Consider the following 13,178-nt stretch of genomic DNA (forward strand, 5'->3'; position numbering starts at 1 on the left):
AGGCAAACGGGAAAGAAGGAAAGCTTGGATGATCTTTATATGTAAAATCAGCAAATGATCTTGATACAGAGATGGACCCCTGATATCAGATGGACTGAACCAAGGACGAGGAACTGGAGGGAGTTGCTGAAGAAGCCTCAGCTCCTTCCTCACCAATCTTCGTCCATCTTCTGCTTCAGAGAGATTTCTCTAAGATATAATTTTGTCTCACCTTCATCCTTAAAACCTTTCAACAGTAGGGATGGTGATTAATTGCAAGTGGGTATAAAGAACCTTAATACGATGATATAAAAATGTTCTCAAAGTTGTCAGTACCTCTGCTAAATCACTGCACCTTTATTAAAATCACTGGGCTTCACACTTAAAATAGGTGGCTTTTCTGGTATGGAAGTAGTTTTACCTAAATACTGTTTAAGAAAAATGTCAGCCTGGCATCAGTATCTCAGGCCTATATCCTCGCTACACAGGAAGCTGAGATCTGAGGATCACAAATTAAAGCCAGCCTGAGCAATTAATTATTCAAATGGTGGAAGTGGAGCTGTGATTCAAATGGTACAGTGTGAGTGTTGAGCACAAAAGCACAGAGAGAGCACCCAGGCTCTGAGTTCAAGCCCCAGGACTGGGAAAAAGGAAGGGAGTGAAGGAAAGAAAGAAGGAAGGAAGGAAGGTGGGAAGGAGGGAAGGAAGGAAGGAAGGAAGGAAAGGAGGGAGGGAGGGAGAGAGGGAGGGAGGGAGGGAGGGAGGGAGGGAGGGAGGAAGGAAGGAAGGAAGGAAGGAAGGAAGGAAGGAAGAAAGGAAGAAAGGAAGGAAAAAAATTCCTGCTCTCTGCTCATGTTTTTCAACCTGTTCACTTCTCTGCTTGCTTTGTGTCCATAGGGTAATAACTAAGAAAGTAAAATTGATGTTACAATGGATCCAGACATGTAGCATTGTCTTGACATATTTTTTAATTGTAGTTTGTACATGTATTGGGGTAAAATGAGTTGGATGAGTTGAGAAGAAAGGCTGTTTTCTCCTGATGGTTTGTACTGTTCTAGACCCAATGATGAGTTCTATCTTGTTAGCCTGGCACTTGAACCACTCATGCTCTACTCTTATCCTGAGACTCATCTCTCTGCACATCACCTTCCCCACACTCCAATTGGGCCACTCTCCCTCACTTATCTCTCTCTCTGTTATACACACTATCCCCTGCAGCTACAATGCCTTCCTCCACCCTTTTCCTATTCAGTTTATTCCCCAGTCAACACTCAGCCTATCTTCTCTTCGAAGCCATTCTCATTGCTTTCCCCACCAAACAGCAAATCCTTGACTCATTAACTCAACTCTCCGAGCCTTGATCTCTTCATCTGTAAAAAGAGGGAATGTTCTCGTGGCTCCCTCATTAGTGTGGTAAGCATTTAAGTTACAAAAGGTTTCAGGGTCTTTCCTTCAGCATCCACCCCACCCCAGGGATTCACAAGTACTCAAGAGTCCCACATGCCTTCTGCTGTGCTGTGCCTGTTTATTCCCACATCAAGCTTCTCTTCTAGACCTTGACAGACAGACCCTGATCTCCAGACAGACAGGTGCTGTGCAGAGTCACCTCTGCAAATGTGAGTTGACTGACTGATATATAAGTGAAGTTCTCTGAGGGCCACATAAATATGGTTATTATTTTTTTAATCAAGCCATGGTAAAATGCTGTACCTGATAGAAATGTGGCCAGAAGGTGCTGATGGCGAGTTCTGCCTTGACCCAGCCCTCAGTGACGACCCCAGATACGTTCCACACTGGGTTTCCCTGGGGCCCACCATTCACTTTCACGTAGACATTCAAGGCCCCGGGGCTGGAGCGGTCACGGCTGGAGAAATAGTAATGGAAATCGATGCAATGGGTGTCGTTTTCTTTCAGGGTAGGCAGGAGAAGATGGGCTTTCTGGCCAGAGGCCCTTCCAGAGCTGTTCACCATCATGAAGGACCCTGAAGACCCCCAATGGGGTGGGAAGTGGAGACACAGAAAAAGAGAGAAAAAAGTGAAAGTCAATCACAACGTGAACACAGTGGCCAGAGGGGTAGCTAGAGGCCCAGGCACCCCCAAAAAAAGGAATTGGCTGACCCTGGGGAATCTGTATCTTCTCTTGGTACCTCAGGGACCCAGGCTCTGGCAATTAAAACTACCAATTCCTGCTTACCATAAAAATTTAATAACTGAGTAAGGGTAACGTGCAGGAACTATTTCAGTAGGCTGATAATCTATGCGAAAGTAAAGAAGACATATTATATTCAGAAGCTCATGAAGAAAGCATGGCATCAAAACTCAAGAAGAAGCCTGAGATCTGAGGACAGTGATTCAAAGCCAGCCTGGGCATGAAAATCCATGAGACACTTATCTCCAATTACACACCAGAAAACTGGAAGTAGTGCTGTGGCTCAAAGTGGTACAGCGCTAGCCTTAAGCTGAAGAGCTCAGGGGCAGCACCCAGGCCCAGAGTTTAAGCCCCACAACCAACAGCAACCTCAAGAAGTTTATGAATGGCATCCACTGGGGATGTGAAATGAGAGGACTAATAACCTGGTACAAAGTCTGGACTGTTCTGATGCAGGTAGGAAGAACTTCCATATTATGGGAAGGGCCATTTTCCAACAGATTCTAGGTGGTCTTGCCACCAAAGAAAAGCATATAGAAATACAGTATCTCCAAGGAAGCAGCAAGCCCTGGAGAATGTGAGAAGCAACTAGAAGATGTTCCAGGGGAATGGAAGATGAGCAGTACTTGCTAAGAACTTACTATCATGTTTGTAAACATCTGCCTTGCTTAAATTTTATTCCATGTAAGCTTCAGATGGAGCTAGAGGATACCTGCTTTATTTAGAGATGAACAGCTACTTAGGTTTGAGGCCAGTCTAGGCAACAAATCAAGCTCCTGTGATCACTACTAGATTCTTCATGCTCCCAGCTTTCAAGCTCATTGCCGTCAGCTTCGTGGCTCCTCTCCGTAGAAGCAGAGGAGGGGCTTTTGCCCTTGGACTTAGGATTCTACCATGTGGTTCATTTTGGCCAACACGATGCTAATGGGCTGATTTTAATAGACGCTCTCAAAATGTGCGTGGCTGGCAGGCTTAACCCTCCTGCATTACTTTCCTTTCATGAGAAGAATGTACCTCAGGTAGCTGCTGTCCTATTCAACTTGGGATGAAGATAAACATACTTGGAAAGGGATGAGTTCAGCCTATGGCAAGAAGCCAAGACATCCATGCCACCCCAGGCAGCCAGACAGTAACACTCAGCATACAGAGAATAAATACAGATTGTTGTATGTCACTGGTTTCCTCTAGGATTATTAAATGGCCTGTCTGTGGAAAACTGTAACTGAAGCCTGGAACAAGTAGCTAGCTCATGACTGTAATCCTAGCTGTCCAGGAAACCAAGATCAGGAAATCCTAGTTCAAAGTCAGGATAGGCAGGAAAATCCATAAGACTCTTACCTCCTATCAACTGGCTAAAAGCAACTGGAACTGTGGTTCAATTGATAAGAGTGCCAGCCTTGAGTGAAAACTCTAAGGGACAATGCCTTAGGCCCTCAGTTCAAGGCCCAGAATCAATCAGCATGCTGACATACATACAAAGATTCAGGTGACAAGGACAGGTAAGCCTTTACTAATGGACACTGTATGATCACCACCTATCAACCAGAAAACTCACCTATATGGAATAGGATATCAGTCTCTGGGGGTGGAGCAAGTTTTTCTAAGAAGTCAGTATCCTAGTTCATGGGCCGGCAGTGATGGGGTAAATGCAGAGATGTTTCCTAGTCACATAGCAAGGAAGAAACCACTGAAGAACATCGAGGCTCAGAGAAAAGACAACATCCAAGGCTGGGAGTTTGGCCGAGTGGTAGAGTGCTTGCCTAGCATGCACAAAGACCCGGGTTCGATTCCTCAAGTAGCACATACATAGAAAAAAAAGCCAGAAGTGGTACTGTAGCTCAAGTCTTGAGAAAGACCAAGGACAGTGCTCAGGCCCTGGGCAAAAGGCCCAGGACTGGCAAAAAAAAAAAAAAGAAAAAGAAAAGACAATATCCAGGCCTGGTTGCCCCCATCCTAGACCTGCTAGAAGGTTTCCTAGCAAATAGATGAGTGAGGATCCCTAGGCCCACAAAGCGAAGGTGGCCACCCTGCCACTGAGGAAGAGAACAGCCTGAAAGTCTTAGAAGGAGAGGCAGCCTAAGAAGCAACAGGTGCCTAGTTTTCTTCCTTCTACCTTGCATGAAGCTCCTCATCCACATCCATACCTATACACTGCCAGGTCGAGTCAACAGGGCAAAGGCATGATGTATAGCAGTGACAAATCTCCCTATATACAACATCATCCTCCACCCTCCATCCTCTTCTCTCCAAAGAACATCCTTGGGCCAGCAGCCTCAGCACCACCAATTAAAGAGTTCATAGGAAATGAGAATCTCAGTCCCACTCAAGGCTGTTGAGTCGGAGCCTGTATTTTATCAAAATCCCTAGGCGATCTGCACACACAGTAACTGATCTATTCTCTTTCCCATGTGCAACTGAACAGTCAGGAACCTAAGGGACTGACATAGCCTCCAGGAAGGAATGGCCATATCTGCACCATGGGCCATTATCCACTTACTAGCAACATACCTTTTGGAACTTTAAGAAGGAATAAACTATACTAAGGTTAGGGAGCCATTCAAAATTTGAAGTTTGCCATGTTCTCAGCTAGCATTAGTATTATTACTGTATTTGCGCCTTAGTGGAGTCTGTAATTCTTACAACTCCCTTTTTTTAAATATTTTTTATTGTAATTAATAAAAGGGTTACATGATATTTGTCAGATACAACTCCCTTTATTCAAGGGGATACGATGTAAAAGGAAAGCTTGTAAGCAAAGCTTCGGATGTTCTCATAGAGACACCAAGATAGTAACCCTGGCAACTAGAAAGGGCATTTGAAATGGAGAGAAGAACATGTGCAAAAGCCCCAGGGCAAGGAGCCTAGGGGCCAGCAATGCAGGCCTAGAAGACATAGGACACGCCATTTAGATCACCCCTGCCCGGGCCTTCTCAAGGTCTTTCAAAAAATCAGAAGGCACTATCGTTGAGCAGAGCCCAGACCTGCCATGTCTGGGCTTGTTCAGCAGTGGAAGTCCTGGTTCTGCCTGACTCAGGGGGACCCTCTTTGATCAACAAGTTGCCAAAATTAATATAATCTGCCAAGCTGCCAGTTTCCTGGAGATCAAAAATGAACCAGTCATTATGCCAAGATCAGTCAAAACCTGCCAAGAATCAGGGAGACTGTAAATATATTCTTTTTCCCTTCACCCTTAAAGAAGATAAAAGCAAATCCACTAACGTGATAAGGAACATAAAACAGCATTAGTTTCCTCATCGTTATTGTATGTAACACTGAAATTTGTGGAAATTAAACCAGGAAGTGCTCTCTGGCTGGCCATAGATTTTGCCTTTCCCCCTTTCCCCATTCCATGCATGATAATGCCTTGATAAGCTCCCCCTCCCTGCACCCGTGACTGATGTGTCTGCTACAGAGATCCCCTCGTCAGAGACAAAATGCTTCTGTGTGGCAGATGGTGACTCTTGTGTTTACACATGAGCACCTCAGGATTGCATTTCCTCACATCGGCCGTAAAAAGAAAGTCCTAATTGAGTTTTTAATGGCTTTGCACGTTGTTCATTAAGATTACATGAGTGTGCATGGGCGACTGGCAGCTGAGGGCCTGGAGCTCTGAGAGCATAGAGCAGTCCCTGCAGACGGGCGGCCCTGCCAGCCTCTGATGCCAGCACCTATGTGGAGGGAATGGATGGAGGCAGAAGGCCTGAGTGCTACCCAGCAGCTGTGGTAGGGGTGGCATGAATCCTGGGTCATCACTCAGGTAAACTGGGATTGGCTGCACTTCTGTGGTTTCTAATTGCGTGACTTTTACCAAGTCAGTGAAAATCCCTCTCATCTATGCAATGGGATACTGAAACCTACATATGAAAGCTCTCTGTTCTTTCCTGTGATTACTAAGTAAAAACCTGTACGCTACACAATAAATATTCATTTTATTGTAAGTGGAATGTTTACTGAGAGCATACTACATGCCAGACATCAGTCAAAGTATTGGTTGGAGGTAGTGCCATGCTAGCTCTGGTTTTTGCTTGCTTGCTTGCTTGCTTTCTCTCTCTCTCTCTTTCTTTCTTTCTTTCTTTTTGTGCTGGTACTGAGGTTTAAACTCAGGTCTGAGTGCTGTCCCTTACTTTTTTCCTTAGGGCAAACACTCTACTCCTTGCACCATAGGCTCCACTTCCAGAATTTTGGTAGTTAATGGGAGATAAAGGTCTCATGGGCTTTCCTATCCCAATTGGCTTCAAACCACAATCCTCAGTTCTCACCCTCCTGAGCAGTTAGGATTACAGGGCATGAATTGCTGTCACCCAGCACTAGCTCTCCTTTTAAGCAAAAACTCCTGAGTCACAGAGCAGTGAAATCATTTGCCCAAAGCTACAGAACCAGAAAGTAGTAAAAAAAAATACTCAAACTAATGACAGGATCCTTGCTTAGTGAGCAAAGGCTTCAGAATCCTAAAATTTACTTTCTCCAGGCCAGTACCTTATGGCAAGGTTTCCCTGCTGAAATTGAAATGGAAGTTAAATAAATGCTAAAATCATTTCCTTCCATTTACTATCCACATTTTAAGAGCACCCTCACTTTTTCTCTCTCCTCTCCCTTTCTCTCCCCTCCCCTTTTCTTCTGTCTCTGTCTCTCTTTATCTCTGTCTCTATCTCTGTTTCTCTGTCTGTCTGCCTCTGTCTCTCTGTCTGTCTGTCTGTCCCTCTTTGTCTTTCTCTTTCTCTCTTTGTTTGTCTCTGTCTGTCCGTCTCTGTCTCTCTCTCTCAACCTCTCTCTCTCAACCTCTCCCCCCTCCCTCCCCTCCCCCCCCCCCCCCCCTCTCTCTCTCTCTCTCTCTCTCTCTCTCTCTCTCTCTCTCTCTCTCTCTCTCTCTCTCTCTCCTTCCTGGCCACCATGAGGTGAACAGCTACTCCCTACCACACGCTCCCTACCATGTTCTTCTGACCCACCACAGATCCAAAAGTAATGGCACCAAGTGACTGTAGATGGAAATTTGGGGAGCTATGGGTCAACACAAGCCATTTGTCTTATAATTTGGTTTTTCCAAGCTGTTTTTTTACAGGGATAGCAATCTGGCTAATATAGGCACTCGCCACTTCCACTCTGACATGTGGCTCAACAACTATTGCTGAAGCCTTCATTCTGATGAGCAAGGATCATGTGGGTGCTTATAATAAAGGGGCCTGGCAGAGATGTTATTAAGCAATATGCTGGTTCTAAGGACAAAGGAAGGGAGCAGGGGACAAATAATGCAATAGACCTACAGACATTAGAAAAGGCAAAAAACTGATTATCCCTTGGAGCCTTCAGGACGGAAAATAGTTCTGATGACATCTTGAGTTTATATCAGTGCGACCCATTTAGCTCTTTGACCTCCAGGAGTGTAAAATTTTAAAGGCAATTATTTATAGCTACTAAATTTGCAGTCATTTGTTACAGTGGTGATTAGAAACTCATACACACTCCAGACAACCTATGAGGGTGGATATTCCCTCAGGAGATCCTCTTCAGACATTCATGCTACCCAGCTCCAGCCACAGCCCTGTGCTATGCTACTGACATGCCACTTACTCTGTGTGACTGTCACACATGCCCTGGAGCAAGTTATTCCTATTCTTCTATCCCTGTCTCAGCAATGCATGCTTCTATTGTTGCTCTTTTGTTCTAGACCTAATTTAAAGGTGCGTGGTGATTTAAAAAACTATGCTGTCTGGTCACAGAGAGAGCATGAGAAAGGCAAAAGACACAGAAACAACACTATCAAATGAGAAATAACTCACTATCAAATGAGAAAATATATGTGCAAGAAGTTCTCTTAGTACATCCAGGATTACCAAGAAACAGAAGCATCATTAATCCAATCACAAACATAACAATAAACCAATAGCCACCGTAATAAAGGTATCATTCTGCATTACCCATAGTATCTGTGAAAGCAATTTAATTATCATGTGTCAAAGAAAAGAAAAGAAATTTGCTTCTTTTTTAATACAGCAGAATATGGGGGGAAGGTGTTAATTACAGCTTAATGGATACATAATATCATTTAAAAACAAGGAAAATACATCCTGAAATTTCAAAGGAGCTGAGCACTGTGAATATATTGTCAGTCACTGTGTGTGAAGGAGTAATGAGTATTTCTGTAATCATTCATTCAGACCAATAAGTTGGGGTTTAAACATTTCATATGCAAATTTGTAAAGGCAATTTTCCAAGAAATGGTTATCTGATAAGCCATGTAAGGTGTGGATAAGGCGGTTTAAAAATGGAATGAACCCAGGTGACTGGATTTGAATGCACAATGGACCGGGCTCCCTGCTACCCACCACTGAGGGCTTAAGCATAGCCGGGCCTGGGGTGTGTGAGCACTTGAGCTTATTTACCCCCAAACCAAATCCAGATGATCTTTGTATTCCTCCCTCTTCCTGAGACAGAGATGAAGGCAAAGATAAAGAGAGAAAGAACAGAGAAGGAAAAGAAGGGAAAGGGGAATGATAAGACAGGGAGAAAACAAAGCGAGAGTGATAGAAAAGATGAGAGGAGGGAAAGGAGGACTGGCAAGGGATAGGGGAGGGGGAGGGAAGAGAGGAAAGGGAGGAGAGGAAAAGGGTGGGGAGGGAAGGGATGGAAAGGGAAGGGAGTGGAGGGGCAGGGGGAGGGGATGGGAGGGAAAGGAGGGGAAAACAGGGGAGGAAAGGGAAGGGAGGACAAAGGAAGATAGGGCAAGGGAAGAAAAGACTAGAGAATGGAAGGAAAAAGGAAGGGAAGGGTAAGGGAGTGGAGGGGAGAGAGGGAAAGGAAGGTAAGGAAGAGGAGGGGAGGGGGGGGAGGGGAAGGAAAGCGAGGGGAGGGGAGGGGAGGGGAGGGAGGGTTGGGGAAGGAAAAGGAAGGGAGGAGAGGGGAGAGGAGGGAAAGGAAGAGAAGGGAGGGGAGGAAAGGGAGGGGAAGAGAGGGAAGGGAGGGAAGGGAAAAGAAAGGAAGGGGAGAGAAGGGGAGTGAAGGGAAGGGGAAGAGAGAAGAAGGGAAGAGGAGAGGAGGAGAGGGAGGGGAAGGGAAAGGTAGGGGGATGGTAGGAAGGCTAGAGAAAAGGAATAAGGGCAGCAGGGTAGGAAAAGAAAAGGGAAAGGAAAGGAAGAGGAAGTCAGGCAGGGAAATGAATTGCAAAGGCAGGAAAGGACACAGCACCAGGAGAAATGAGTGAAGATTAAAAAGATTAGAAAAGAGCAAAAGAAAATATAAATGACATGTGTTTATATATATGTATACACATATATTATGTGTTTATAGATGCATATATAGTTAAATATATAACTATATATTGATATAAAATATAAATATAAACTCACGCACTCCCTGAATTCATAAGCTAAACCAAAGGCAAAGTTCAAACTCTTCCCCCAGCATTTTCTTCCCAGTCCTTACAATGACCTCAGGATGAAATAGATTCAGAAGAAAGGCAGCAGGACTGACAAGGACCCGCCTTCTTCCACTTAATGACTTCCCTACCTGCCCCCCACCCCCATCTATCTCAGTGCAATGTCTTAAGCCCAGAGGAAAAATGAACTATGGTAGGGAAAAATAAACATGAACCAGCCCATGACAGGAGGGACTCAGCTATGGATAACACAGAACATAAGACCTCGTCTGATTTACTTTTTGGTGTTGGAAAGACCTCATAACTCATTAATCAAGTTCAAGATAAAATTGAAGATCAGATAATTCCACTCTCCCCTGACTTGCTGTCCCTTCTGTGTGCTCATTATAGTCACATAGAGCCACTGTAAGCAAGGACTCCCTTTCTTTCTGCATGTCTAAGACAGGTATGCAGGTCAAATTGGTAATGCCTATGAGATGTTTAAACCTCAATCTATTGGTCCTCCCAGCTGAAGAAGACCATGGCCTCAAGACTTCACACACATGCAACAGTCACTGGTGAGTTAGAAAACAGGAGTGGGCTAGAATGTTCCCTTCTAGTTCTTTATCAAGGAGTGGGGAAAGAGAGACTTTCTTTTGGGAATCTTATCCTTGGAGGAATATCGTATTTCCTATGCTGCCTCAGGAATTTTTCTTTGTTATGCTTTGTCCTTGCTAGCAACAAGAACAGGCTTTGTGTATATTCGTTTGTGTATATTCATTCACTTAATCTACTATCAATACTGTGAGGCATTCCCTATTATCATGAGATAAGAAGAAAACTAAGAGAGACCCAAGTAACTTTCTTGAAGCCATAGAGCCAGATTTTAAGCACAGGAAATGAAGGCCGTGGGTGGACATGCTGAATTTGGCACAGGGACTGATCATAAATTCCTCAGTGTTGCTAAACTTGACCTGGGAAGCTAATGTAAGCAGGAAGAGGGCAATGAGTGGGAGAAAAGGAGAAAAGTTCAATCAGTTGTCAAACCACTGTCACATGAAAATAACCAGGACACTGGGACACTGTCAGACCCTCAGTTAATCTTGACCTCTTTTGCCTCTACAGCTTGAAATTAACATAGAATACACACACACACACACACACACACACACACACACACACACACACACACACACACATACACACACATATATAACTCTTTACACATCTGTTAGCATGATGATATTTTGATGAGTTACATTTATGCTCCAAATGACACTCACAGGACATTCAACTCTGTCATACATAGCATGCTGGCCACACACTGTAGAAAATTCTGGATTATTACCTCACATATTTGCAATGGGAAAAGACACAAATGGAAAATAAGAAGAGAAAAGAAAAAGACAAAAAATCCCAGCAATGTGAAGAGATGACTAAGCCTGTTAAAATAGTGCATCCCTTCAAACTACTAAATTGGGTCGTTGCTATTATTTCCCAAGCTCTAAAATGCCAGGGCTGGGAGAGATGTGCAGGGTTTCTATGTACCTTTTCAGTCACCTGATGCTTTTATGTTCCCCCAAACTACCAGAGCTGGGAGCACCAGTTATACACCAGTGAAGGCCAAGAGTAGGATATGTTTTTGTTCTTATTTTTTGTATAAGAATAACATCCATTTAATTCTCAAAAAGATTAAAAATCCTGTTCAAGATAAATAAATAAAAGCTAAGAGCTACCCTGGGAGCATTGCAAAGTAGCTATCCTGATAGGAAGAGGGAGTCACTTACTATGAGTGCTATCTAGGTTTCACCATTGTTTCCTTCCTTGCTAGGAGAGAGAACATTACTGGGGTTGAAGGTGAGTGTATCATCCTGTTTAATGCCAGCAACAATGAGCTCCTGTGCCCTTGGAGCTAAAGATTCTCACCCTATTTCCACAGCACATTTTGCTCCAGTCCTCAGCACCTGGGACTTATTTTTCCAGCTTTCTTCTCAGCCACAGAATCCCAAAGTCTGCCAGCACCTCAGTTTCGTGTTGTGTGGCTTTATATGCCACTATCCTCATGAAATCCATTAGAAATTATTATTGAATATTGGTCTAACTTAAGAAATTTCTAGCTTCTACTATCCTACTATGTGTCTGACATACCCAGAGAACAGCAATCAGCACAGAAAATCTGCTTGTGGAAATCACAATAAAGGTCAAAACAATCACAAGAACATCAAAGTTTTGTAATACTAAGTCTTGTAAGCCAAGAAGTATTTAACCTAGATTTGGTTTGCAAGAGGAAAAAATTTTTAAAGAGAGAAAGCAAACAACTTGCTTTTATTGGCTGTTGCCAATAAACGCTAAGCTAAGATCTTAGAGTGATGAAGTTGTTAGATGGATGAATGGGAAATAGTAAGAAGCTTTCATGCAGATAAAATACAATTCCCTTACTTCAAAGTCAAAAAGTAAGAGAGCCTATGCCTGCCCTGTGGAGGGACCACAAAGAATTGTAGTTCTAGGGAAAGTGTCTTCTAGTTATTTCTCTAAACTCACCCCTCAACTTACAATCAACTTGATGCTCAGAGAGGGCAGTGAGCCAACTGTTGGCAGGGTCAATATTCAAACTTGAGTGTGTCTGACTCCAAGGTTCATGCCGCTTTCCTCTAAGACAGTGGTTCCAACATTATAGAAGGAACTAGAACCAACCGGAAATCTTACTAGGCTCTTCTTCTGAGAGATTTGAAGTGGAGTATTTTTTTAATACACTATATTTCTAAATAAAGCTAATGTAGTTGATCCTTGGCCTCACTTTGAGAACAATTAGAGTAGCTAGTCTCTAATGCCTGGTCTTCATAAATCAGTAGATTTGAGCAGATCATCCAGCTGTACGATTCCCCTCCTCTGCTTCTGGGGCCATCATGATGCTTATCAACAATACCCTCTTACCCTGCCATGCCATGCCCACCTATTCTGGGGGCAGACAGACTCATCAAATATGAGTTCTCTCTCTGCTGCCCAACCCCAAGCAAGCTCTTTTCTCCAGCCTGAGCAGTCTCTCTTCCATCATTGCTAATTACCAAGAACACCATTAGACACTTATTGACTCCCCCAAATGTACTCGGGTCTGCATAGAAAATAGCACAATAATTATTCCTCCTCTTTTACCATACTCTAAGGAGCTACAAGACTTTGACAGCTGTTATCCAATTAATCCTGACAGCTTATTTTTTTTTGTAATCTAAAGGTATTCTTTTTTCATGTACAATAAGAAAAGCTATTTCCGGTTTTAAATTAACCATGAGAGCAAAGAAGGGGGCCAAATAACTTGGCTACTATCATGAAAGGTCATTTCTTACCTTTTATCTCTTTTAAGGTTAGTGGGAAAATACAGGATAATGGTAAGGATTCTGAATTCAGGTTGTAAGATCAAATCCTATCTCTGCCTGATGCCAGTTAGATGACCTGGGGCAAATTAAACTGAGCCTCCAGTTTCTTTATCTGCATAATCGAGGTGATAAAGATAATAGTAGTATCTGTGTCCAGGTTCAATGGAGATTAAAGGTGTTTTATATCACATGTGCTTAGAACCTTGCCCATCCTAGAGTAAGATCTATGCGATCATGGTCGTTGGTGGCAGAAGCAGCATCTCTGAGCCCTAAAGTAGACCTTGGAGTAAGATAGTAAATTAGCTGACATGAGAGACCTGCAAGA

At 43.5% G+C, this 13,178-nt stretch overlaps 1 protein-coding gene across 1 annotated transcript in view; it reads right to left on the reverse strand.

Moving 5' to 3' along the window:
* Positions 1-13,178, reverse strand: part of Ptprt (protein tyrosine phosphatase receptor type T) — a 679,440-nt gene that overhangs the window by 612,100 nt on the left and 54,162 nt on the right. The window contains exon 2 of the mRNA XM_090352716.1: positions 1,690-1,961. Coding sequence (XP_090208842.1) covers positions 1,690-1,961 — 272 coding nt within the window. The remainder of the gene's footprint in view (positions 1-1,689; positions 1,962-13,178) is intronic.

This window comes from Megascapheus bottae, chromosome 18 (assembly GCF_031878675.1).
Source record: "Megascapheus bottae isolate mThoBot1 chromosome 18, mThoBot2.hap1, whole genome shotgun sequence".
Lineage (NCBI taxonomy): Eukaryota > Metazoa > Chordata > Mammalia > Rodentia > Geomyidae > Megascapheus > Megascapheus bottae.